This window comes from Thunnus thynnus, chromosome 3 (genome assembly GCF_963924715.1).
Source record: "Thunnus thynnus chromosome 3, fThuThy2.1, whole genome shotgun sequence".
Lineage (NCBI taxonomy): Eukaryota > Metazoa > Chordata > Actinopteri > Scombriformes > Scombridae > Thunnus > Thunnus thynnus.
In genome coordinates this window covers 2816048-2843372 of record NC_089519.1, presented here as the reverse complement: position 1 = coordinate 2843372, position 27325 = coordinate 2816048, and the positions used below count along the sequence as shown (strand labels likewise).

At 41.8% G+C, this 27325-nt stretch overlaps 1 protein-coding gene across 1 annotated transcript in view; it reads right to left on the bottom strand.

Moving 5' to 3' along the window:
- Positions 1–27325, bottom strand: part of LOC137174924 (alpha-1,6-mannosylglycoprotein 6-beta-N-acetylglucosaminyltransferase B-like) — a 121641-nt gene that overhangs the window by 19654 nt on the left and 74662 nt on the right. The window contains exon 9 of the mRNA XM_067580467.1: positions 4606–4737. Coding sequence (XP_067436568.1) covers positions 4606–4737 — 132 coding nt within the window. The remainder of the gene's footprint in view (positions 1–4605; positions 4738–27325) is intronic.

Genomic DNA, 27325 nt, shown 5'->3' with positions numbered 1-27325 from the left:
CACTTCTCAGATATTCCTGTCAATGACTGCAACGTTCAAGAGGCCGACTAATAAATTGTCAGTGATACATGGTGGAAAGAAGCTTACAAAAACAGGCTTATCTGCAAGAGAGAGTCAAAAACATGCATTTATCTCTGCAGCCTTCATTTGAAGCACCACGGATGACAGTCTGGACAAAAATGGTGTGTTTCTATTTGTAATGGTCACAGAAAGCCGACAATGAATTATTAATGATAAATGTTAGCTTCGCTTGTCTCATACTCTGCCCCGTCTCCCTCTCTCTCCGACCTACGCTATCAAATATCGCCAGCTCTGACATGGTGAAACGGTTTCTGCCCACAGATAAGAGATCCCGAAGGGAGGGGAAAAAAGAAGAGTGGAGGAAGAGGGGATAAGAAGAGGAGTAACTGAGCTGAATATCTAACGGGAGATCAGAGTATGAGGCTAATCTGGGTTAAACGGCTGCTCAGTAAGGCTCAACAGTCCTCCGGGGGGTGAGGGGAATATGGCAGGGTGGTGCGCTGTCACCCATCAGCTGTAACTACGGGTGAGTTAGAAGAACCTGGCTTCCACTGAATGAAATGTTTGAACTTTTTAATTTAAAGTTGTTTTTGTTGCTGACCCAATAAACAGATTAGAGATGTTAAACATGCTGAGATGAGGCAGATTTTTATCTGGATGCAGACAACACAATGAAAGTTGTTCAGATCTGGATGATTATTTGATGGGCAGGGTCGGGGTTCATTAAAACAGGATAGTCCCAACTGAGTCTGTCTGTACAGTCCAGAGGTTCTCTAAGAAAAGTCACCAGCTGACTGTGGTGATGAACTAGTTGAGTTGAAGATTGTCAGCAGTCGCATCACTACACCACACCCAACATGGCAGTAATGTGAGATGAAGGATATTTTCTTACTGCCTGAGTGAAAACGTTATGCTGCAGACTTATCGACTGGTTGTCATAGTTTACTGCAGTCGACCTCAATGATTCTGTCTGTCTGTCTGTCTGTCTGCCTGTCTGTCTGCCTGTCTGTCTGTCTGTCTGTCTGTCTCCTGTTTGCTGTTTCGAGGGTAAAAGATGTTGCAGCCTTTAAAGAGACAGACAGAACGATACAGTTACTGTAAGACACTCGCAAACTTTATGTACATGAAATAACAATCCTATGTCTTATTTCATGTTGAGGACCTGGAGTGTTTTTTGCTGATGACATGGATGGTAAAATTAATGATCAAACGATGACTTTATTTGATTATTGTGTTTCATTTTGTGTTATACAGTGTACCTCTACCTCAGAGACTCCTCTCAGTTCCTCCATTACTGTAGCAGATGCAGCAGCTTGCTCGCTATGCTCCATCCATTAGTCTGACTTAGACTTTGTAAAGTAGAACTACGTGAACATTTTGTTGTTATCCTGTGTAAAGCCGTGGTGGTTTTTAATTCCAATTGAAAGCAGGGGAACTGTTAGTTGGGGAAAAACCTGAATGTTAAAAGGGCACAGAGTTGGAGAGAAGCCCGAGAACATGCCAGGTATTATAGATATTAATTATGTCAGAGCAGCTGTTGATGATGTCGAGGGGCCTGAAAGTTGTGGCTCTGATTGAAGGACTGTAGTAGATGCTTTTCTATAGTACGGCTTGAGAATTTTCCCAAATTTTTGGACTTGAAACTCTTTAGAACTAATTATTTAACATCAAAAAGATGCTCCTCAGGCTATTAACTATTATGTTCCTAAAAAACCAACATGCTGACATTTTCATGTAACAGTACAATTTGTAACACAAAACTCCAAAACCAGATTATTCTTTGAAAATAGAAGAAACATGGGGGATTTTTTTTTAAACGATTCCATTTGGAGATGAAGTAACAGTAACTTATTGTTGCATGGAGCAGCACACAGGACTCCCCAGACATTAATAACTGTGTTGTGAAGAATCATTATCTCAAATATTCTTATGAGTTCAAGTGAAAACAGTTACTCAGCAACAGTAGCCGTATGAAACTAGGTCTCACGTTAACGTTACTGATGTTTCCCCAAAGAGTCTCCAGACTCCAGGGAAGTACAGGCTCTCCAGCCTGTGTTTTGTCTTCGTAAGGCGTTTTTTTTTTGTTTGTTTGTTTTTTTTGCACGCCTTCCCCTGCATATCCTCTCTGATCCGCCTCTATCAGAGCAGTAAATTCAGCATGCAGAGGAAATCAATATGCTAGTCCTATTATCAGATGAGTGGGTGTGATTTAAGACTATCTCCTATCGGCTTTCAGCATCTTTAACAGCAGCACACGTGCACTGATACACCCCCTGCGTGCGCACACACACGTATATACACACATACACACGACACAATAACGACAACACACTGGACAGGATGGCGGTGTGTTGTCCAGGCATAATAAATGAATGTGGATGTCGGTGGGAACATAAAACAAAAGTAATTAAAGGGAGCTGAAGGGCCCCAAAGCTCAGAGCGCTTGATTAATGATGCCTTTCAGCGCACAAGGCTCAACTAGACTGTTCTAACCTGACGAGGCAAGAGAGAGAGGAAGAGAGAGAGAGAAAGATGAAGAGGGAGAGGGAGAGAGGTGAATAGCTATGTCATTGACCTGTCCTAAACCTCTGGGGCATTGTAGAATTGTTGGGTTAAGATAAATGGATGGAGGATCTGGTAGGGAAATGTTGGAAACAGGAAAGACGGAAAGAAATGCTTTACAGTAGATCAATACAAATTAATGGTGTATGTTACATATAATTCACAGACTGTAAATCTAAGTGAATTCTTTATAGCTTGTAGTGTGTTAACAAATCTTCATTCTTCTTCATATATTTGAAATTACTGAGGTGCTTCCTCTCATGATAGATGTTCTGCGTTCCTGAAACATTCAGATAATTCCTTCATGGCCAACAAAAAAGAGCGTCTCTTTCAAACACTAAAAGTCGCATCCTGTTAGGGAAAGCAGAAATGGAGACTCTGCACAGTAATGACGGAGCGGAGGACTGCTGACCACAGCAAGCAATTAGATGCAGACTGCTGGCTGACTGGCATCTTGTCTGGGGGAAACGTGTGTGTGTGTGTGTGTGTGTGTGTGTGTGTGTGTGAAACGAATCGTGAGAAAGAGAGAGACAGCAAAACAGGTTTGTGTGCTGGGAAAATAGCTCCCCAGCCCACCCGTAATGCATTTCTCTCACTCATAATTGGATTTTAAAAATACATGGAGAGGCCCTTTGTATGTGGTGTTGGTTGATTCCAGATATCTTACACCCCTCTGTTTTGTGGTTTCTCTGATCTCTCTTTTTCTTCTTTGTTGTCATCTTTGAGCACACCTTCAATTGCTTTATCTCTTCTTTCCTCTCTACGTTACACTTTAATTCAGCCTCCTACTCACATGTGCCCTCTCCTCTTTTATCTTTCATTGTTGCTTCTCTTCGCTGGGAGCCAGAACAAGGAAAGCAAACTGTCAATTGCTGCCATCACATGCAGGGGGTAGACAAAGATTCCAATTTGTTGGACAAGAAACGAGAGCGGGACAGAGGGGGGTGGCTTCAAGCTGTTTTTAAAGGACTGAGGAGGACGAGACTCAAGCTGGACTTTCATTTTGATGTGTTTCTGAGGCAACAACATGGAAGACCTCTGAAGATGTAATGGGCTTGTATCGCTGTGCTCTGCAGGGTTGCGTGGATGAAATTTTATCAAATGCACCATGGCACTTTAAATTCTTGTTTTGGGTATTACTTGGTTGCTTTGCTGCCTCGGTCTCATGACTGTCATGACCTAGTTTCCAAGTTGTTCCATCTTTGTAGCGACGCCAAAAGCCATTAAGCACACTTTTGTAACAGTACTCACACACAAAAAAAAAACCTCACTGAAAAACACCCCACTCAGGCTGTTTCTATTTAACATCACACTAATCTTTCTTCTTCTTTCTCATGAGGCAGACGTCTTCAGTTTTCTTCCTGTTTTCCTGTCTCTTCTTCTTCTTCTTCTAACCACCGCCCTCCTGTACACAGTCAGCCTCTGAGTGCATTCAAACACCAGCAATAATAAGCTGCTGAAACAAGGGTTTGATTGGAAATCGGTGCATACATGAACCGCTGTTTATATATGTGCGTGAGAGAGAGTGCTGTTGAGTATATGCATGCCAGAAAGCATGCATGCTGAGTTGTCAATATCTCATATGCCTCCAATCTTGTACTATATTTGATATTTATCTTACTCTTGCTGTGCAGAGTAATGATGCATGACAGGCGGTGTGGTGCCAGTTTGTGTGTGTGCGTGTTGTACATTGTGAAGTTGTTCCATTACATCACAACATGCAAAATCATACGTGTTGGACAGATTGTGCATTTTAATGGATGGAGATGGGCGGTTAGAGGGAGACAGTGTGTGTGTGTGTGTGTGTGTTTGTTTGACAGAAAGAGTGTGTGGATTTAACAAGCTGAATGAGTTACAATCAGACATCTGGATAGAGACTTGTACACCTTATTACCAGCAATAATTAATCCATAAACACAGCCAATACCTTTCTACCTGGAAACACACGTGCAGCTACGGACACACACACAACAGGTGAAGCAGCACACGCATGCAGAAGGAAAACAATGTGCATCTACTAACTTATGTTTCTTGAGGGACAGCCCCATGTGTTGCTTCATCTGCTGCAGGCCATGGTAGTCAGTGTAGATGAGGTCAAAAGGCAGCGGGCCAGTTAGTGGGCAACTGCCTCTGCCTGGGGGCACGCCGAGGAAGCTGCAACACACACACACAAATAACATATTCAGTTTATACAAGCAGAAAAACATGACAGATAGAAAAGTTGGTGCTGAAGTGCACATGGACTGCACTTCAGCTTGCCAAGCCACTAGGGCATCCAAGCATTCATTATTAACTCGGACAAGAACTGTTCTTGGTTTTGTAACGGTGAGGTAAAGAGAAGGGGAGCATATAGCAGTGTATAGCTGGGGGTCAGATGCATTCATCAATGTGGGAAATGGAGATGCTGAGGGTGCTGCAGTACCGCCTACAATCACTGGTGGAAGAAGTATTCAGATCTGTTACTTAAATAAAAGTACTAATACAGCAATGTAAAAATACTCCATTACAAGTTCTGCATGAAAAATCCTACGTCAGTAAAAGTACATAAGTATAATCAGCAAAAAGGAGTTAAAGTATTGCAGTAAAAGTAGTGGTTTGGTCCCTCTGACTGATATATTATTATATATGACATCATTAGATTATTAATAGTGAAGCATCAGTGTTAGAGCAGCATGTTACTGTTGTAGCTGCTGGAGGTGGAGCTAGTTTACACTACTTTATATACAGTTAGCTAGTTTAGTCCAGTGGTTCCCAACCAAGGGGTCGGGCCCCTCCAAAGGGTCAGCAGATAAATCTGAGGGGTCGTGAGATGATTAATGGAAGAGGAAAGAAGAAAAAACAAAGTTCTGATACACAAATCTTTTCTCAGTTTTTGGACTTTTTCTCTAATCTTTGATTCTTGGTGAAATATTGGATCATTTGAACATTTATTGAAATTAAACCATATGAGAAGTTTAGAGGGAAAAATCACTATTTGGTGGAGCTGTTAACAGCTTATAGACACCTGAGACGTGACCCCGACTACAAATTGTTTTTTGTAAGATGACAAGAGCCAAAAAGGTTGGAAACCACTGGTTTCATCTTTAACAATGTGTATTTCAAAGGCCTGTTAAATCCACTTTGTCAAATCTGCAGGGGCAAGAGGCCTGGGGGCAGAAGAAGAGCCGAGCAGGAGACCCCAGGCGGGTGGCCTGGGGGCTGAACAGGGGCAGAACAGGAGACCCCAGACGGGTGGCCTGGGGGCTGGTCAGGGGCTGAGCAAGACACTTCAGGCGGGCAGGCTGGGGGCTGGACAGATGGGTAAAGTCACTCCGGAGGGCGACTGGAAGGCAAGACAGATGGCTAGTGTCACTCGGGAGGACGGGCAGGAGGACGACCAGATGTGTGGAGCTGCTCTGGAGGTCGGCGAAGAAGCCTGGGCCGCTCTGGAGGTTGGCGACAAAGCCGGAGGCTGGGAAGGGCAGCCAGCACCAGAAGATTCGGCTGCAGGTCGGGCCAGAGTGCAGAACAGGCAGACTGCTGGAGTGCAGAGCAGGAGGCGGGCAGCTAGAGATCTGGCTGGGCTCCGGCGGTGACGGCTGACTGACAATCTGAGAGGTCTGGCTGTGGGTCGGTGGAGACAGCCAACTGGAGGTCCAACTGATGGTTTCGAAAGTCTGGCTGTGGGTTGGCAGAGACTGCTGACTGGAGGTCTGGCTGGTCATGGGCAGGGACTGTTGACTGGAGGTCTGGTAGGACATTGGCAGAGGTGGCTGAGTGCTGAAGCTCTGGCAGGACGTTGGTGGAGACGGCTGACTGCTGGGGGTCTGGGAGGACATCAGCAGGTGTGGGTCCCAATTCATACTGTCAACAGTGTCCGTGGGGGCTGGGGCTGGACTTGGAGAGGCATGATCAGGTAGGAGGCTAGTAAACTCGGTGCAGAGGTAGACTGAAGGCTAGCAGTCCCAGGTGCAAACCGAGGTGCAGAGGAGGCTAATAAAACTGCCTCTCTGTCCTCACAACTAGAGGTGTACTTAAAGTCACCTCATGAAGTTCGTCTGCTGGGTCCATGTCTGGTCAGTTCATACTGTCACGATTTTGTAGGAAAATGGGTCTAAATGCAGCAGCAACAGGCAGACATCAGGAACTGAAGAAATAATAACTATTTATTAGCAGACTCAGGTTGTAGGCAGATGAAGGCAACAGAACTGGCTGGCTTGAAACACAAAGAGCATAACAAGAGGAACAAAAACAACTGCAACTGCAACTGCAAACACCGAGATACACCGCCCACGATCTGACAAAGAACTTAAAGAACAGACAGGTATAAATACACAAGGAACTAATCACAGAACAATACACAGCTGAGTGGGGCAGGCACTGGAATAAAGACAATGAAGACAACGAGCAACAAACAGGGTGAGGCTAACGAGACTGAACACAGAGCAGGTGTGCAGGGGAAATCAGCCTGAGCAGGACTATGGCAACACATGAGGAACACAAGTGGTTACAAACTGACGAGAAGAAAACCAAAGCGAGGCAGAGATAAAACTTAAGAAAACCCTAGACTCGAAGGAAAAAACAATACCGAGCTCGAGCACTACACAAAGAAACACACATGGTTAAGTAGCACTAAATTTTTATCAACTGTGATAACGTGATAATGGGCCTGTTGTCTAACTTTGTCTGTCTCTGTCTCTCTTGAAATCATCACACTTTGCTGCTTTCTGTTGTGCTTAGCTTGCTGCAGAATTTGATGACTATCACATCAGTTTACACCATATCACATTTTGTACATTGTTTTTAGCTGGACGAGGCAATTTTGCACAAGAAGTGAGGGGTAAGCATTTTAAATTTCAGAGCTTCAGTGTCCAGAAATGTTACTTGATAACAGTTGGAATCATCTGGAAAATAAGGAGTGCTGAATTACACATTCCCTGCACCAGAAAAACTGAGGTTAGCATGAGCAGTGATAGCTGAGTAGACAATGATCAGCAGAAAAAACTGTTTGATTGGCAGATGATCTGTGAGACGTGCAGTGCAAAGACAGCGAGGCAGTGAGATCTTTACCACATTAAAATGTACATCAGTATACATTAAGCTGGACCTGTTGATCTAGACACCAACACATGTGAGAGACAGTAAAGATAGCAGTACAAGGCCAGAGTTGGAGCACAGCATGAAGAGAAATTTGAACAAAAATGAACCATAGTAGAGTCACAGTATAGTGACCACTACTGTATTGTGCCCCAGTGTCTTAAAGAGTGTTCTTAAAAAAAGTGACTGCAATGGCAAAGTAACTAAACAAGTCTATGGGAAATAATCAAATATCCATCACTGTTTACATCTCCCCTTCTATTGAGTTTCTCATATCAAAGTTAAAAATCTACAGTAATTCCCTGAGGTGAAGTAAAAAACTGAAATAGTGTTTTGACTGAAAGTTGAATTATAAAGTCTGTTGATCAGATACTGTAGTATCATATGGGTAATGCTGACTTCTATCAAAGTCAAGCCAGAGGGCGACAGGGAGGCCTTTGGCAAAACATAATTCAAACAAACAGGATGAAAAGAGATGAATTTGTAATGACCTGGCTGAATTGTACCTCGCAGCAGCAGCGGCAACAACAACAGATGGTCAATGGATGGAAAGAGACAGGAAATAGGAAGAGATATAGCTGATGTGCTGATGTTGTGTGTGTGTGTGTGTCGCATGCTTAAATGTATTCAAATCAGTGTGAGTATGATCTATATTTACTGTCTCCACTTCCAAAAAGTCTCCTTTGGTTACAATAAGACCCTCAAGGACACACACAGACACACTTTTCACAGCACAAACCAAAGGAGACCAGAAATGTTATTTCTAAGTGTGTGGTGTACGGTGTCCAGTATCACGTCCTTGTTTGATTCAGTTTCAACTAGTTCATCGACTGAAGGCTTCTCTGTTACTGTGTTGACAGACCTGCTATTGGATATCTGACCTGTGAGTGGTCTGTTAGCTCTTACTTAGCTCTTATTCCTATGACAGATGAGGCCAAAGGATAATGGAGACTGTAATGCAATTTGTACCCCCAGTGAATTTCATCTCGCTATGCTAGTTTTACACCGGAGTCTTTTTGACTGCACTGCTTATCCAAAGGGGCCATTTGATACTGTTGCAAAGGCAGCATTTAGTGTACAGGAGCTGTGCTGGCAGCTGCAAACCACCATCAGACAGCAGTGTAAACATTGAATGCAGTGATTGAACTGAAATGAAAAACCAAAAACTGCACACGGAGTGGCTTTTACACATGTGGGTGTTTTTGTCTGGTGATTTGACAAAAATGATCTTAACTCAAGGTCAACTTGGTAACTTTTTCTGAAACTTTCAACCGTATCTCTTGGGCTTCACCGAGACTGTTTGAATGTTGAATATGTTTGAAAGCTCCAGAATAAGCTTGTAATTGGAAAATGAATTATTATTATTTTGTCAAACTGCTTTGTTCAAGGTCAAGAAGGAACTTTCCTGCTTTAAGTGCTAGCAATGAACCATTAGTACCATTAGTTTCCCATTTGCAGGGCCATTTCTCTGCATATGTATAAACAAATACAAAACAGAAAATCAAACTTTAAATATTCCACATTTGTTCAATTTAGCCTTCCTGTGTATTACAGCGACCATTAAATACACAGTTATGGGCTATAACCACAAATCAAAATTACACTGTCTAAATCTAAATAAAGGTGCCAAAATTAGTGCTCGAACAAGTTTTAAGAGCATCCAACTGGTTTTGAAAGGGTTTTTAACAAGTGTCTCTTACATTTTAACCCATAGTGGGAAATGCATCCATTGATAAAATCACACCTGTAATGTTGCATGCATCCAATCATTTTAGATGCTATCTGCCACTTCTTTGAGGCTCTGTAACACATTATGGAATAGCATGATGGGATTTCAAGTGTGCACTTTGCCTGGACATTAGTGCCCTTCATTAGTGTTGTTTCCATCACTGATACAATATCTGCCTCCATCCTTGTAGATAATGGAGAACTCTCATAGGTAAAGGGGCCTATTCAAAGAGAACCGATCACATTTCAGGGATGATAAGCTTTCTACAGTATTACTGTATTTAGGTTTGTTACACAAGTTTTCTTTAAAATGATGCCTTAGTGAGGTCCTAAAACCAGAGGATCCTTAATCCAAGAATGTGGGAGGCTACAGCACTTAAACAAAATAAAACTCAGAGTTGGTAGAGCCAGCTCCTGTCACCTCATGCATTCAGATTGCTAATTAACTTTTTTTGTGAGTGTACAAGTGTGTACAAACCACTTAAATAGATGTTAGGCCCAGGGCTCGCTTGTTAGAGCAGTATATTTCAGTCCTTCGCTCTATTGTCATGGCCTCAGAGGATTAAACAGATTATGTAAACAGAAAAAAAAAAGGAGTCAGGTCAGTTTTGTCAAGTGTTCAACATACATACATGTTATTAGAGATCTGCAAGATCTTGGCACAATTATAATTACTTAAGGTGCTAAACTGTTCTCTTCAAATTCAAGCAGAAGGTCAAAAATAAGCTCTCTCTCTGGTGTGGAAATGTAGAGAGTACTGCAGTGAAGACAGGGGTATGAGAGGAAGAATATGTTTTAGAGGAGGACAAGGAGGAAGAAAATGAAGTATGGATGTCTTGGATGGGGTCTGGGCCAGTTCGGGTGACCATGTAGGTAACTATAATTGGATGCTGTTGCAAGTTTCTAGATTTCCTCCCTCCTGGTTGCATATTCTCACATTTTCCTTCTATAATAGAACACCTTTGGTCACCTTGGTTTTTTTTGTTTGTCAAGCCCCTGACTCCTCTCCTCCTGTGAAAACTCGACGTTGGACTGGAAGGTTGGGTGAGTATGACAACCACAGAAGTCTCAGTCAAACACGGTAGCTTCAATTTCCAAATGAGGTTATCAAGATCCAGACATGCTATGTTGTTAAGTGTCAAGGTATTCAATGAATGTGCTGTTATTTCCAAAAGTAAATATGTTCTAATGAGACATGTTTTGACAAATGATTAATTCCCAGAGATTCAAAATACTCGGAAGACAGGTGGAGGCTGTTTGCTGGCAGCAGGCTTTGAAATCATAGAAAAGTCATTTTTGTCACGTCAATAAAAGACTAAATCCTTCTCTCTCACTAAATTAAATTCATGTGTACCCTCATCAGTACATTGTATCACACAACCAACTGCAAACACACTCGGGGACAGATTTAGAAAACGGCATAAATATATACTGCAGTTTTCATTGAGTTTGCAATCTGCTCGTATTTAGCATCTGATGCACTAAGACAGAAGCTCACATCACTACAAAATACAACTCGTGCGGTTTTACAATATTTAGCACACACTGTACCTAATTACAGCAGACAAACACATTCATGGAAAATGAAAAGGAGATGAAGTGATATATTAAGACAAATCAAAGACGTGAATACATAATAACCCCTTTTAATATGTCTCCTCCTGATCCTCCCTCAAATGCATATGAAATGAGGGGAAGAGACACACCTGCTGCGTCTGTTTGATAAATATACTGTGTGTTTGGAAATGTGTCACATCTGCACCTGAAAAACAGGTGCAAAAGCCTTAAAATTTGGCCCTCGAGGTTCCATCGAAAGCAGAAAAAGCTGTAATTCATGATGATCGCTTTACCATCTCTGGTTATTCATTGAGGAAAGCCAGCAATAACATAATATATATAATCCATTTTCATTACGCAGCACTGGAGCTCAGTCAGTCCTTTTGTTTGCCTGCAGATGGCTATCGGTCTTTCCCGTCTGTATGTCTGTCATAATAGAGAAGAGGGTGACAATGCAGCCAGCAAAGAAAGGGCTTGGATAATTGCTGTAATGCTAACAGGGATTCAGAAGAAAAACAGAAAGAAAAAGAAAGAAAAAGAAAGAAAATTGGGTAAGAAAGAAAGAAAAACACAGACTGTATGTGCTAACAGCTGAGAAAACAGCAGCACGACAGAACACAAGCATCACTTTGGTTCTTTATTTTCCATCAGCAGCCTGTTCCTCCCATTCTTCTTCTCTAATCCCTCTCTTTTGACAGCTATTCAACCGTAGCATATCGCCAAGAGTGAAAATGATTTGTTTATTCTTGAAATAGACTTATTTTTTTTTTCTCTTTTGTTAAGGAACACTGACGGACGTTTATTCACTGATGAATCTATAACTACCTGTTTTCAGGATGGTATATTTTTACTGAACCACAGCTGTTCATTAAATTTGCCCTTTGAGAAAGGTTGGTACAGTGTGAATACCCTGCTCACACCTTGTACAGAACAATTGAATGGTTAACTAAATTTGGACGTACTGCTAATTGGACACACTGTCCCTTTGTTAGGGGACGGACAATGTCAGGGTGGTGACAAGCAAACAAAAAAAGGATTTGTGGTTATGGTAAGGTAGGCCAGTAGGGTTAAATTAGACTTCAAAATATAATTATGAATACTGTGCCAATTTATATGTGAATTTACAGCCTTCCAAAGCCATTGTTGCATATTCAACCTTCACATTAAAGTATTTCATAAAAACTGCAGGTGTGTTTGCTACTTCTGCTGCTTTTGTGTTTCCCATGTAATCAGGTGCTGAGACTATTTTTTGGCCGGTGTACGAGGAAAAGCAAAACACAAGTCAGTTTAAAAACATTGAGATGCACGTCACAGTATATAAAAATGCAACACAAAAGCAGAACATGTGATTCAAATTCAGCTTTCGAAACATAGCATTGAGTCGCACAGCGTTTAGTGTACATCAAGATATCAAAACATGTACAAATCCTGACAAGACTCTCCTCCGAGATTCAACATATTGAAGACATCAGTGATACACACACTGGCACTCTCTCTCTTTCTCTCTCTCTCTCTCTCTCACACACACACACACACACACACACACACACACGCGCGCACATTTAGGATGGCAGCCATCCCAGACACAATTCCAGTGCCATGCAGGGCCACACAGGAGTCCAATTACCCAAGGTTCTCTTGTCTCCTGGCTGGCATGTAGTCAACGAGCCCTCAGAATGAACACACACACACACACACACACACACACACACAGGCGATGAAGAAGTTGCATTAGCATGAGAATACATGAATGAGGAACGGCAGGAGAGCAGGGTAGCAATTAATGTTTCATCTCTAATATCCGTTCAAAGACTATCGTACAGTCTTTACAGGAAGTAACCAGCTAAAAAAAAAAAACAGACTCATCTTCACAGTTCTGCTCGTGCGTTTGTGGATGGTTGAGAGTGACACGGCATGGTCCGGTGCTCATGAAACATTTTCAACATGGCGCCGTCCACTGCTGACAGAGCAAACACTGGCGAAAGTGGAAATACAAAGACATCTGTAGGACAAAGCGAAAGCAGTCAAACTTTCCTCACGTCGTTCTACACACTGTGAGAACAAGAAGAAAAACATGTTCGAGTGAGGGATCTTTAAATATTATTGATGATCCTTTACAAAAGTGTATTACAAGAATATTATCATTTCAATCAGGTTACAACATGTATTACATGTGTGGTACATTGTGTCTGATATGATGTGTTTAATATCAATTTGAATATTTTATTGGTGATTTTTTTTCACATTTGCATACCACATATTGGTATATAGATTGATATAAGAAAATATTCTTATTACAGTTTTTTCACACAATCAACTTTACAAACACACTGCTGAGCACAGCAGTTCATTTTACCCTGACACATAAACAACAAATCAACCATGATGCATATTTTTATGGCCCTTTGAAGTAGTAAATCACTTTGTCATCTCTAGTTTTCTTTATTTTTATTGTGTATATGTTGTTTTTTAAATGTTTATTATGTTCAGAATGTGTATATTGTGATTTGTACCTCTCTATAGAATAAACTACAGTGTACAGGAATGATTCATAAAAATGCAGCAGGCTATGTTTCAATGGGCTTTATTTTTGACAGTTTTTAATGTTTTTTGGTGGGGGGCTGGTTGAATATATGATAGGATATGAATACATGTTTGTAAAGCATTTGTAAAATGGGCTGCAGATCCAGACTTCTGTTGTTGTCTGAATGAGGAAGGTATTCAGTCATTGAATGCTTTTTGTGTGAGAAAAATGCAAATGACATCACAGTTTGGTCCATAATTGTTGCTGTTGTGTTGACTGTGTGAAGAGCTTTGAGGATATGTTCTTACTCAGTATTGAACCATGTAATCAATCATAAAAGACTTTCAACCACATGAAACAGCCCTTATGAGTTCACACACTTACCCTCCTATCTAATCTTATCAACATTCCCAGATTTCAGAAACAGTTTTAAAAACTTGTAACTCCTTGTTTATGCTGCATATGAACAATCAATAGAATCTCAGTGAAACGCTTTCTGTGTGTTTGCAATTTTTGTGTGTTTGTTACTAGTTATGCTTTCCGGTGCACGGGGCATTCAATAACACCGTGACTGTATCGATCTCTTAAGGAGCAATTTAGCAGAGGCATTATTAAACGCACAAAAGCACAAAATGAGCAATAACACACAGTGTATTGCTTCTGGACAGCTAATATCTATCATTTTGCCCATAGGTCTATTACTGTATATGTGGTGTGTTGGTCAAGTGGTATAAAAATATCATAGAGATATTTCATTCTTGCTCGCTCCTGCTCCTCGGTCTGTACTCATTGTATTAGTTGCAATACATAGGTTATTGTTCTATCTTTCTGTCTGGTCCCTTGTGTGTGTGTGTGCGTGTGTGTGTGTGTGTGTGTGTGTGTGTGTGTGTGTGCGTGTGTGTGTGCGTGTCCAAGTGTCACTGTGAGGTGACCAAAGGGATATATGAGATGTGTTGTTTGCATGCAAGTGTCTGTGTATAATTTGTGAGTATATGTATTTGTACTATGTCAGATAACTTGTGTGTGTGTGTATTTGTGTGTGTGTGTGTGTGTTTATCTGCATGAGACAAAGTTGAAGGGCATTCCAATCAGTGCTGTCAGCTAATGTCATCCCTGCTTTCCTGGCAGTCAGAGGGCGAGACGGGTCAGCAAAGAAGGGGATGGTAGCAGCTGAGACTGTGACAGCCACTGCAATGTGTATGTGTGTGTGTGTGTCATTGTGTATATTCTACCATAAAAAGTTCTCAGAACATAACCGCTGATGGTTATGTTTAGCATCATATCCAGATTAAATCTAAATTTGGATTTTGACATTGGTGTGGACATAAAAGTGGTCCTCAGGAGCCTCCCTGGAAGCTGAGGCTTCTTGCATTTATGATAAACGTCTGATGTCATCTAGAGCCTTTATTTATTTATAGATATTGTAGCCAACACACTCAGAAAGGGATTTTTTTTTCTGTCAATATGTTCCTGAGACAATAATTACACAATTTTGATTATTAAAAAACCAACAACATTACAGTTTAGATTCTGTACTTCATGATAGAACATCTAAACAAGCAAATGTTCATAACTGAAAAAACAACGATTGACATTAACTTAACTCCAGCCATAGTGCAATTGTAAATATCTCTAATATATCAACATTATAGTACATAAACTGTACATAATGTAGGGGAGCCCCTACAGGCATAACTTGGTATTGCAGTCCACATAACCAATAACCATTAATCATATGAATGTTACCTGTTAACTGTCACCTTTTCAAACCAATGATCTGTAAATTTGTATTTACATCTAAACATAAACAACTACAACAACAACAATAATAATAATAATAATGATAATAATAATAATAAAAACACTGTTAACTATATATACTATACTACAACTATAACCATACTAAATACAAATAGCTCAGTGATGAGACTGGCAGCCTGACAAGGGTTTCAACTTGATCAAACAGGACTCTTACTTAAACTGCCATTCCTCTCATGATATTAACCACTTCAGTATTAGATTTGAAAGTGTTTTTGGACGGAAACATGGGTAGTTGGACTTTTAGATTCTCCCTGTTTAGGTCCGGGTACTGATCAATGATGACATTCACTTCACCAGTCAGCTTCTGCAAAATATCTAGATCTGCTTGGTTGAACCTCTCCTTAAACTGAACATCTACACAATCTAGCAGTTTGTAGAACTCTGTTCTGTAATGCTCCTCAGGTGACTTTGGAGTGTGCTGGCTCTTTGGTGAGGAGTCTGAATGGGCTCAATCCCAAATGAGTCAACCATTGGCACCGCTTTGTCAAAAACCTCCTGAAAGCTTTCCTTATTCCTTTTGCCTTGTAGAGTGAATCGGACATACTCTATTGCACTTCTCATTCCTGCAGTAGTTTCAGTCTTTTTTTGCAGGGACTTGTTCAGACACTCCAGCTTCTCAATCACTTCTAATGCCAAAAGAGGTCCAAGCACAGTTTTACCCTTTTCGAACCTCTCTGGCAGTCCATTTGCCCTCACACCTGTGTTAGATCCATTTGATGCCATCTCCTCCAAGCTAGATGAAACACTTTCATTCTGAGACAGCACTGCTCTGATAGCTTTTCCTTGCACTGTGCACCTGGTTGGGCACAGTGGTCTGAATGATGTCAACAGTCCTTCTGAACCTGCTGCTACTGCTGGCCTTGAATTTTCCAGACTGTTTGCTTAATGTCCCTAGCTCAAGGACCCACTGCAAGGCATCACATATCAAAGGACTGGCTTGGCATGCAGACTGTGTGATCAAGTTAAGACAGTGTGTCCCACAATGCACACACAAAGCCAGTGGCTGTTGTCTCTTCAGTTCTGCTTGTGCTACTGAATGTCTGCCTGACACATTGGCAGCACCATCATATGTCTGACCCTTTAAACTAAACATGGGAATATTTAGCCTCAAGAGGACATCCAATGGTACTCTAGCAATCTCCTCTCCAGTAGTCCCCAAGACCTCATTCAAACCAACAAAAACCTCATGTGGTACCAGGTCATGGTCCACATATCTAAAACATAAAGACTCTATTCCTGAGACATCTTGTATGTCATCGATAATGACTGAGTACTGCAGAACTGTTAAAGAGACTGGATGGATATTGCAATACTTCTGACATTACAATTTCCTAATAATTGCAAAATCTCATTTTGCACTGGAGGAGATGTATAGTCATGACGACAGAACAGCCAACTAGAGGAACAGGCATCATCCTTGGCTTTGAATTCAAAAGCTGAAATTCCCATCTTGTGTGTCACATGGTCTGGCATCTTCGTCTTGTTTTGTCCAGGCACTTGAGAGTTGTGAATCTCCTGGGGTTGCCTTTTTGAGCACTAACTGTGACCACATGATGGTGGGATTTACTATTCTGGTGGTGTTCAAAGCTAACAAGAGCATTCTTCCAGTTATGTATCCTTTGAGGAGAATGCAGGGTCTGCCTTTGTAGACAGTGTACTTTTCTTTATAGTGTATGTTTTCACACAGAACAGAGAATTCCCTAAACTGTGGGGCTATAGTAAAGCCATAGATACTGCTTTCACCAAACGTCTTGAAAATGGAAGAACCTATTTGACAGCTTTTGAACTGCAATGTATTTGGGGGTAAGGTTGGTTTGGCTTGACTTCAATGTCGAGAAAAACTCCAGTTCTACACTGGTCTTCACTGTCATCACTCTCACTGCTACTCTCCTTAGAAATACACCACAGTATACAATTAGCCATTCTGTATCAACTACTGCATGTGAAAACACATCTACACACTGATGAGGCTAGTCACCTCTTATTTTATATATTTTATATACAGAGTGTAGTATTCATGTCCAGGATTTTAAAACCATGTATTATTGAGTACTTAATAGACCTCTTAATTTATTAGTGCTAACCTTAATGTAATACAAAATAAATAGGCTATCTACATTTACTCTTATATTCACGTTGTTACAAGCCTTGGCCTCACCTCCTCCTACTCTGTCTGAACTACTACCTAGAAGGATTGTTTCTGTCACCTGATAAAATAACATATTGATACATGCCATATGAAGAGTGAGACAACATGTGCCTATTCAAAGCTCTCATTTCAAACACACAGGCTACTCAGGCATAACGGACACCCAATCTGTGACAACTTACTGTTGCAGATGCTCACTGGTAGTACTACTAAATAAACAAACTGTCATAGTGAAACACATTAACTGTTACTATGAGGATGTTGTCTTCCTCAGTTTTGGCGCTTCTTACAACCAGTTGTAGCTACAGTATCTCACATGTAAGCAAGAAACAGAAAAGCCAGTCCTATTAGCAATATTGGGTTAGGGAGGTGGGACTCATAGTAGAGAATGAGATCTGTTAGCCATTTGTGTACCAAGTACATTTACTAGACACTGGCGGACAACACTGGATATATTTTGATTTTTTAATTAAAATTATTGCCAGCCAATTCAGTAGCCACTGGATATTGGTGGGGACATATCCCTACTGTCCCTACCAGACTCTATGACCTTGTTCTATGGCTGGTTAACATTATTTTTACTGCTCCACCGTAGTTTTGCTTCATCTCAAGCAGAAATTTAAAAAAAAATATCTATTTTCTGGCACCTAGAGCTTTGTGGTTTGATAATTAACTTGTGTCTATTTTTCTCCAACTTCTTTTATCAGAGAAATTCTTGCTCTGACAGGTTGATCTCCTAATTTTGTTTTGACGTCTTGCTACCTGAACGCCCGCGATTAATCATGCATGCAAGTGAGTTCAAACGAGTGGTCTCAACAGTCTTCTCTGCTGCCTGGCAAGAAAACAAATATAAAAAAAACAATATGGTAATTCCTTGTATTTCCATATAGGAAAGTGGTCAAGCCAAGAGAGCACCTTCAGAGAATAAAGATAAAAGATGAAACAGACCTGCATGTCTAAAACTTCTTATCAGGATTGTTTTGCAAACTTCAACACAAAACCTCTGTTCTTGGTGTACAAAATGTGTACATGTTCGCACGCCTTACTGACGTTAAACAAATTCATAAACGAAGGGTGATGCAAATCAAACAGTGAAACCAAAAATATTAGTCCTAAATATCATGGGGATGTTGCCTTGGTGTTGCATAAGGCAACATCAAAAAGTTTCTGCCTAGTAGGGTTGAATTTGGTTAAAAAGTTTATCACCGTGACATGATGACAAAATTGTGCAACACCAGCTTGATCCTCTTATGTGTGGACCCCGGAGGCAGCTGTACGCAGTATAATACTCCCATTTTAAGAGGACAAGTCTACTTTAAATGTCAAGAAGTTACCTGAGTGATGCGATTGTGTGATTGTGTGATTGTGCAAGTGTGGTTGCGTAGGTAGAATATTAAAAATTTCTGCCAGGAAAAGTGAATACTGTTGTAAATCAACATGTTCTTAATTCTCAACTCAATCAAATGAAAGTCGGGCATGCACACATACACACTCTCTTGCGCGCACACGCAGCGTAATCAAACACTCAAACATCCATGTAATCATCTCTTTCCACATCCGTCTCTGATTACACCCAGGGGATGGAAATCTGTGTATGTGTTGGCAAAGTTTCTGTTACTTGACACTCTCACAAACACACACACACACGCAGATACGTACATACCATTCAACACAATCTTTTACACAAAAGCTCTCTCATGCACCGAGACACACACACACACACACACACATATATGGCACTGCTAGAAGCAGCTGACAGGCCCCAGTTATCAGCCAAGGCAGGGCGCGCTAGATAAGGAAGCCGCAAGGCATCATAAACACCAATACACAAAGAGAGAGAGAGCAGAGGGAGGGATGAATCAGAGATGAAAGAGGGAAGAGGAAAAAATTCAACACTCCTGTCAGAGATAATAAAATTCTCAGATGAAGAGCTACAGTGTAGAGAGGGAGAATTAGAGATGCATAGGAGAGGGGGGGGGGAGTTAAAGATGGGGGAGCAAGGTGAAGGAGAAATGACAAGTGAGACACTAGGGGTAAGAGAGAGAGAAAGAGAGAAGAAGAGGGGGAAAGAAAAGGAGGAGGGAGAAGATAAGAAGAGAAAAATTTAAATCAGGTAATACTGCAGAAAGATTAAGAGGTTGAAACGAGTAAAGAAAAGGGATTCAGAGGAATGGGTGATATCATTTTCTGAGAAAGAGTGATGCTTACAATGAAGTGATAATAACAATGGAAAATTCACCTCAGTAACCTCCAAGGTTCGACTCTGGTTTCTAGTTTCACACACACACACACACACACACACACACACACACACACACACACACACACACACACCTCCACTGCATACGCACCCTTCGCTAATAGAGCCTGCTCCTGCTTTGTCTCCCAAGACGTCAGGCGGTCTGCTGTTTTCCCTACATCAGCAACTTCTGATCTAATCCCACTAACTCAGGAAGAATAAGAGTTGGCATTGGTTGTGAAGGAGGAAATCGAGGGAACTGAAAAGGCACACACAGACGGATAGATGTGTGAGACCACACACGCACACGCCAATAACCATAGAAGTGTCAGATTTTATTTTACAACAATGATTTGTAACGTGTCATCCTGCCGATAAAGGTGGAATATTTCCAACAGGTCCTCACTTATCCTCCAAATAATGTCTTTTCAGGTTAAATTGACTGCACAGCAGACCAAGAGAGTAAATCTCAGGATATTCACATCGAGGTTTATTGCAACAATATGCATTTTGGCAGTGTGGCTCTGTTCATTCAATGCCCTAGAACTAAACTGAGCAAACTGTCTCACAGTACCCACCCAACACTACGTTTGATAATTACGAACACATTAAAAAGAAAGATTCAACATCACAAACAACTGTAATGCCAATACAGGAGGAGGCTGGGGAGGTGGAGGTAGTTACATTTCTGAAGCAGCAAGAGCAGTTTATATAGACCACCTACTGCAAAAGGCAGGTCACAGACATTCATGATTGGAGGGTTTATGGAACATGTGACTATAAAGTGACTTCCATGCCTGCTTGAACTACAGCGAGGCTCCATGAAATAGGAGAGCTGGGTTCAAATTTACCATATATTTTTAACTCAACAAAAACAGAAAAAGACAAAAAAGTTGTGGTTTCTGTAGGATATAGATGTTATAGACTCTCTTATATCTGCCTATATCAGACAAAAGGAGCAGAAAAACAATGTCGGCTTGCCTGTGAATAAGCTGTAGAGACGCTATGACAGCAGTGTCTGTCTGCACTGATACTGTAGGCATCCGCTGGAAGAACTGCCAATGTGTTTTATAACTACCTTTCTCTCCTTGAGTTCACTTATTAACCAGAATTTGCCTCATAAACCAGAGACAGAGTAAGATGGGTCAGACTGATGTGCCCATAAAGGAAAAGGCTAAAGTTAGACAAAGTGGGAAATACGTAAAGGTGAGAGAAAAGACGGCCATCTATTTAGCTTTAGCGAAATCAACACCTTTCTTCACTCAGCCTAATTTCAAGGCTGGCTGCCCTAAAATGGCCCAATTTTCTCCTGGAGAGGGCACAGAAATATCAGGTGTACTGACATCAGTTTGAGCTTGGCTTTGACAGCCTGTCGTTGTTTAAGTCATTAGGAGGAGGAGACGCCGACAACATCATTGAACAAAAATGTTTCGGGTTCTCGTGTTAACTCATAACAACTCCAAGGACGCCGAGCACGTAGGCACCAAACCCAATTATGCTTGACTTAACTCACATCAGCTGAACTCTCTTCTCAATGAAAGCAGAGATAACAAGGGCTCTGATATAACTAACAAGCACTGTCAAGCTTGCTAGAGTAAAATATGGATAATAAGAGGTTTCTGACCCCATTTTTAGCAGTGCTTGGCACAGACGTGATAAATTGGTGTCTCTGGTTTTGTCATTTAACTTACTTTAGGTTCTTCAGATAATATTAAGTGCTCTAATGGCTAGATAAAGAACAGGAAGTTGACACTGACCTAGTATACAGATAAAACTGTGCTCATAATGAATCAATGATAGAAGTCAAAATAAAATGAAAAGAAAGGAAAATTGTATGAACTGTATGTGATCTTCCACCAACTGTTGCAACTAACTATTAGACATATCTATTGATATTTTCTGTTGATGCATGACTGCATCCTTTTCCAACATCAAAATTGATGACTATGTGCTCACTCTGCTGGTGATGCACGCTAATTAATCAGTAGCGGTCACGCACCCCTTCTGAGAACCAATTAAGAACCATTATATGGTTCATAATCTTTCAAGCCAGGGCTTGTTATTTCTAATTTAAGGCGGCTGTGGCTCAGGGAGGCTGTGGTTCAGGGAGGCTGTGGTTCAGGAGGTAGAGGAGGTAGTCATCCACTAATCGGAAGATTGGTGGTTCCATTTCCAGCTCCTCCAGTCCACATGTTGAAGTGTCCTTGGGCAAGATACTGAACCCCAAATTGCTCCTGATGACTGTGTGTGAATGACTATTAGATTAGATCTCCTGATGAGCAGGTTGGCACCTTCCATGACAGCCTCTGCCATCAGCGTATGAATGTGTGTGTGAACGGGTGAATGTAAAAGAGCTTTGAGTGGTCAGAGGACTAGAGAGGCTCTATATAAAGGAAGTCCTGTTATCATTTACAGCCTCACTCTACAGTATCTATGACATTTTATGGGATCTCCCACTAAGTTAACCCACCTTTCATGCAGTTAGTTGCAAACTAACCGTTACAAACTAGTAGCCTTGAGTGCAGGATGGTGGTGGGAAGAAGCTGTCCTGCTAGTTAAACAAACTCAAACTAACGTGTTATTTGTTCAAAATACTTAGTGCAGGATTCAAATGAACAGGGTTTTGTTCAGTCGGAGGGCCTCCACTACATCACCTGAATGACAGGTTAATGTTACGAATCAGCAGCCTCACCTACAGTATATCCACAAATCTTCCATGTATGGTGTTTAATCCAAAATGCAGCCACGTATCATTTCTCAGATAGTTTGGTGTCATAATCATCTGTTAAGCAACGCTCGCTTTTTATCTTTGTGTTAGCCAAGAGATCAACAATAGCCTCGTTTACTGAGGGCAAGAAAGCTGGAACTCGTCAGATAGAACTATGTCAACATTTAAAGTGAGTGATCACAGAGAAAGTCGTCTTTAACTTTACTGCCACACGACCCCCATCCCCCCCCCCCCCCATCCCGTCTGTGACTGCAGAGCTTCTGATTGATCAGCCTTTGTTGGGTCTCCTCTTGTTCTCTGTGATCACCTGTACTGTGTTTTTTTATACAGATGAACTCACAATATAGTTGTTGTCATTTACATCTTTTCATGTTTGAAATGTGATTTAATCTTGGCTCCTGAATACTACTCATTAGAAGCAGTCATTCTTAAGGTGATGAAACATCATTTTAGAATTGCGACGTTGTCTGACAAAAACAACATAAATACAGGATGATGACAACAGCTGCACAGAGACAGTTAGAGGCAACCGAAAGCTCTTCTTGCCCTTTGCTGGGCAGCTTATGTCATCATTTTGCAAAAACTCAGTTTTCCCCATTCACAATGAAACACAGAGCCAGCGTTTTAAGATGTACACACTGTAAAAGGTCTACTCTGGGGGGAGAAAGATGCCTTTTTAGTACGGACGGAGGACTGAAACACAGAGAAAAAGATTTGGAAATTTAACTGGCTCAGTGTTGACGTACTCTAATACTACTGCTACACTTTATTTCAAACAGATCATTAGAGATGATATATTTAATTATCCCTACAGTAGTTTAAATTTTAGATTAAAAGATCACACCCCTGGGTTGACTTATGATGATTTCTAAAATTCTCCAGACCTGTGTGGTGTAAAGCCAGATGTGTTACTACAGGAGATTACACTTCCTCCACCTTCTCTTTTCTGTCCTTTTCCTTATTTCCTTTTCTGTCTCCCTTAGGCGACTTCTCATGAGAAATAAAGCTTGGTGAGGGGAAGGGGGGGTTGATGAAGGGCTGATAATGTCGGTTTTACTGGAGCTCGGCTCAATGTGTCCCCAGGCCTTGGAGCCTATTCAGCACTAGAACTCTCCTCCACTGCTTCCATTCCCCAGTAAGAGGAGATTGGAAAGCCCTCAGTGCTGGGGTCTGGGATGACAAAATGCACACACACACACACACACACACACACACACACACATTTCCTTACTGTACCTGTCTGTCCAGCATTACTTTTTCTTTCACTATGTTCAGCCAGAGCCAACTGTTTTGGCCCTGCAGCTGGTGGTGGCCGACCCCTCTTAGCCTTTCCACACATACTCAGACAACTGCGGCCGTATAAAGACCGAGACAGAAACAGCCTTACCTCTCCACACTGCACAATCGCACCTCTCTCTCTCTCTCTCTATCTCTCTTGGTCAGTCGTTGTTTTGTTTGTGCACACTAGACAAAATGACTTCATGGGGCAATATGGCTAATGGGAAAATGTGACTCTGCCCAGAGACAAAATAAAAGATTAAGCACTATAGCTTAAGACTGATGTTTGGGTTTGGTGATATTAACAAATCAAATATTGTTTTATGTAAGACATTATGCAGATGACATCAGTGATGTGGATGTGAAGACTAATCAAAACAGAGACAAGTTCAGAGAATTTTGTCACTTAACTGTTTTGAGCATTTAGGTAAAATAACAACATCATATCACTGTATCACTGATGATGTCTGGTCTCATATTACAATATTCACATCATTGCAGCATACACCGATCAGCCATAACATGAAAACAACCTGCCTAATATTGTGTAGGTCCCCCTCGTGCCACCTAGACAGCTCTGACCCGCTGATGCGTGGACTCAAAAGGACCTTTGAAGGTGTCATCTGGTCTCTGGCACGGAGACGTAAGCAGCAGATCCTTTAAGTCCTGTAAGTTGTGAGGTGGGGCTTCCATGGATCGGACTTGTTTTTCCAGCACATCCCACAGATGCTCGATCAGATTGAGATCTGGGGAATTTGGAGGTCAAAGCAACACGTTGAACTCTTTGTCATGTTCCTAAAACCAGGATGAAAGAGGCCACTGTCATCAGGGAATACCTTTGTCATGAAGGGGTGTATTTGGTCTGCAACAATGTTTAGGAAGGTGGTACGTGTCAGAGTAACATCCACATGAATGCTAGGATCCTCTGCCAGCTTGCCTTCTTTCCATAGTGCATCCTGGTGCCATCTCTTCCCCAGGTAAATGATGCACATGCACCTGGCCATCCACATGACGACCAGGCCACCTTCTTCCATTGCTCCATGGTGGTGGGCAGTGGTCAGCATGGGCTTTATGCACTGTGTGTTCTGACACCTGTCTATCAGCCATTTGTACTACAGTAGCTCTTCTGAGGGATCGGACCAGATGGGCTAGCCTTCGCTTCTCATGTGCATCAATGAGCCTTGGGGCGCCCATGACTCGCAGGTTCACTGGTTGTCCTTCATTGGGCCACTTTTGCTAGGTACCGACCACTGCACACTTGGAAGACCCCACAAGACCTACCGTTTTGGAGATGCTCTGACCCATCATCTAGCCATCACAGTTTGGCTGTTGTCAAAGTCACTCAGATCTTTACGCTTGCCCATTTTTCTTGCTTCCAACTCATCAACTTCAAGAACTGACTGTTCAATTGCTGCCTAATATATCCCAACCCTTGACAGGTGCCATTTAAACAAGATAATCAATGTTATTCGCTTTGCCTGTCAGTGGTTTTAATGTTTTGGCTGATTGGTGTATAACCCAGTAATAAAAATGTCCTGATGTTATACGGTACAAAAAAGATCTACCAGCACACAGACACACCCATGCAACTACACCATGGATAGTGATAAATCAGCTAAAGAAACACGAGCATCAACTTGTCCTATTTGTATTTCCGAGTCCCAGTTGTGTAACACAGACCAATTAGAGGCAATATCATGCCGAGATGTGAGTCAAACAGCAGTAACAAAAGACAAAAGTCACCCATGGGCTACAACTGTTTTTCCCCTCAGTTCTTCAAATCTGAGACAAGAGATAAGGGAAGTCATTACCAACCGTGTGCTCTACTGTAGTGTGTGTGTGTGTGTCTGTAAAGGGTTGGAAGCATGGGTTAGGGCTGATGAAACGCTATAAAAATCTGTGAAGTTGTTAACAAGCACATTGATTTGAGCTTAGAGGGGAACAACTGGAGAGAGAAAGAGAAAGAAACAGAAGGACAAAGATGGAGGGGGGCCACACCAACAGAGATAGAAGGAGGAGGAAAGGTGAGGAGACATAAGAGGAGAGGAGAGGAGAGGAGAGGAGAGGAGAAGAGAGGAGGGGAGAGGAGAGGAGAGGAGAGGAGAGGAGAGGAGGGGAGAGGAAGGGAGGGGAGAGGAGAGGAGAGGAGGGGAGGGGAGGGGAGAAGAGAGGAGAGGAGAGGAGAGGAGAGGAGAGGAGAGGAGAGGAGAGGAGAGGAGAGGAGGAGAGGGGAGGAGAGGAGAGGAGAGGAGAGGAGAGGAGAGGAGGAGAGGAGAGGAGGGGAGAGGAGAGGAGAGGAGAGGAGAGGAAAGGAGAGGAGAAGAGAGGAGTTTGCTAGTGGTTTATTTCCGCTAACTCAGACACTTAAAGTAGACGGAATGATGCAGACTGAGCATACTTCTCATTTGCAAACTCTAGTTTTTAACAAAGAAACAAGCTGACACTCTTTCTCACATACCCAACACACACATGCACACACAAACATCTCCCCAAACTGATTAATGCTACAGTTTCCCTTGAGGTAAGAGCTACCTCACAACTCTCTTTAGGAGTTTCATAAACCTCAGCAGGTTCTCTTGAATAAAGACATCAGATGCATCTTCCTGTCATAACTCAAAGTATGGATATTTTTAATGGGAGATGCTTCCCTGCCGCACTTACAGCCAAGTGTATAATAATGTTTTGAGTCAGCTGCTTTACAAGTTGTTTCCCCCCCTAAACCTGCATAGTTGTTCACTTACACAACAAAGTCAGAAGGAACAAAAAAGTGTTAAAGTTATGAAATGAAAAAGGAGGAAGCAGCGATGGAAGGAAAGCGAGAGCAGCCTAATTGCCAAGAAGAGGCAAGGAAAGCAAGATTGAGGTTTCAAACAGGATATTCATAGTTGTGCATGTGTCCTTTGTGTGTGTGTGTGTGTGTGTGCGTGCGTGCGCTTATCTGCTCGGGGCAGGTATAATAAGGCGTCTCGTAGCCAGCCTGTGAAAGAGAAGGAGGTGAACTGAGGTCACTGACTCTGGTCTTTCTACTGGCTTCACTTTAATGAGGGAGTCAGGTTGATGGGGGGTGACGGAGGGAGAAGAGACATAGAGAGACAGAGAAGGAGGATTTATGAGGCACGGAGACTTTGAGTTTTCATGGAATTTACAGCAAAACAAAACAGGAGAAGATGTAGTAAACACCTTAAAAAAATGCCCACATGCATGTATTCTGCATATTGCATGAGTACTGGGAGGAAATACATGTTTTCCTAGCTGAAGGTGTGTAGTAAAGCATCGCTACAGACACCTCTAGACTATAACATCTTTGATCTGGCACTTTCAGACTCTCCCAGTTTGCCACACAAATCATTTAACAAACACGTCCGGTCCACTGAGGTTGAGAAACAGATGAAAGCGAAGGATAAGAAACTGGCCGACAAAAGCAACAGGAAACGCTGTTAGAAAATAGAAAAGGGAAGGCAGGAAGATTCAAAGGAAGTGAAGTAGGTGGTGGTCAACTAGAGCAGACGCAAGTGTCCGCAACTGAGAGAAGCTGAAGACTGATCCAATTCTATAAGGTATTATGTAATCACAGATAGCTCTTTTTGTATTAATCTCTTGGGTTATGCAAGCCATCCATCTCTGGACCAAAGCGCTAGACTT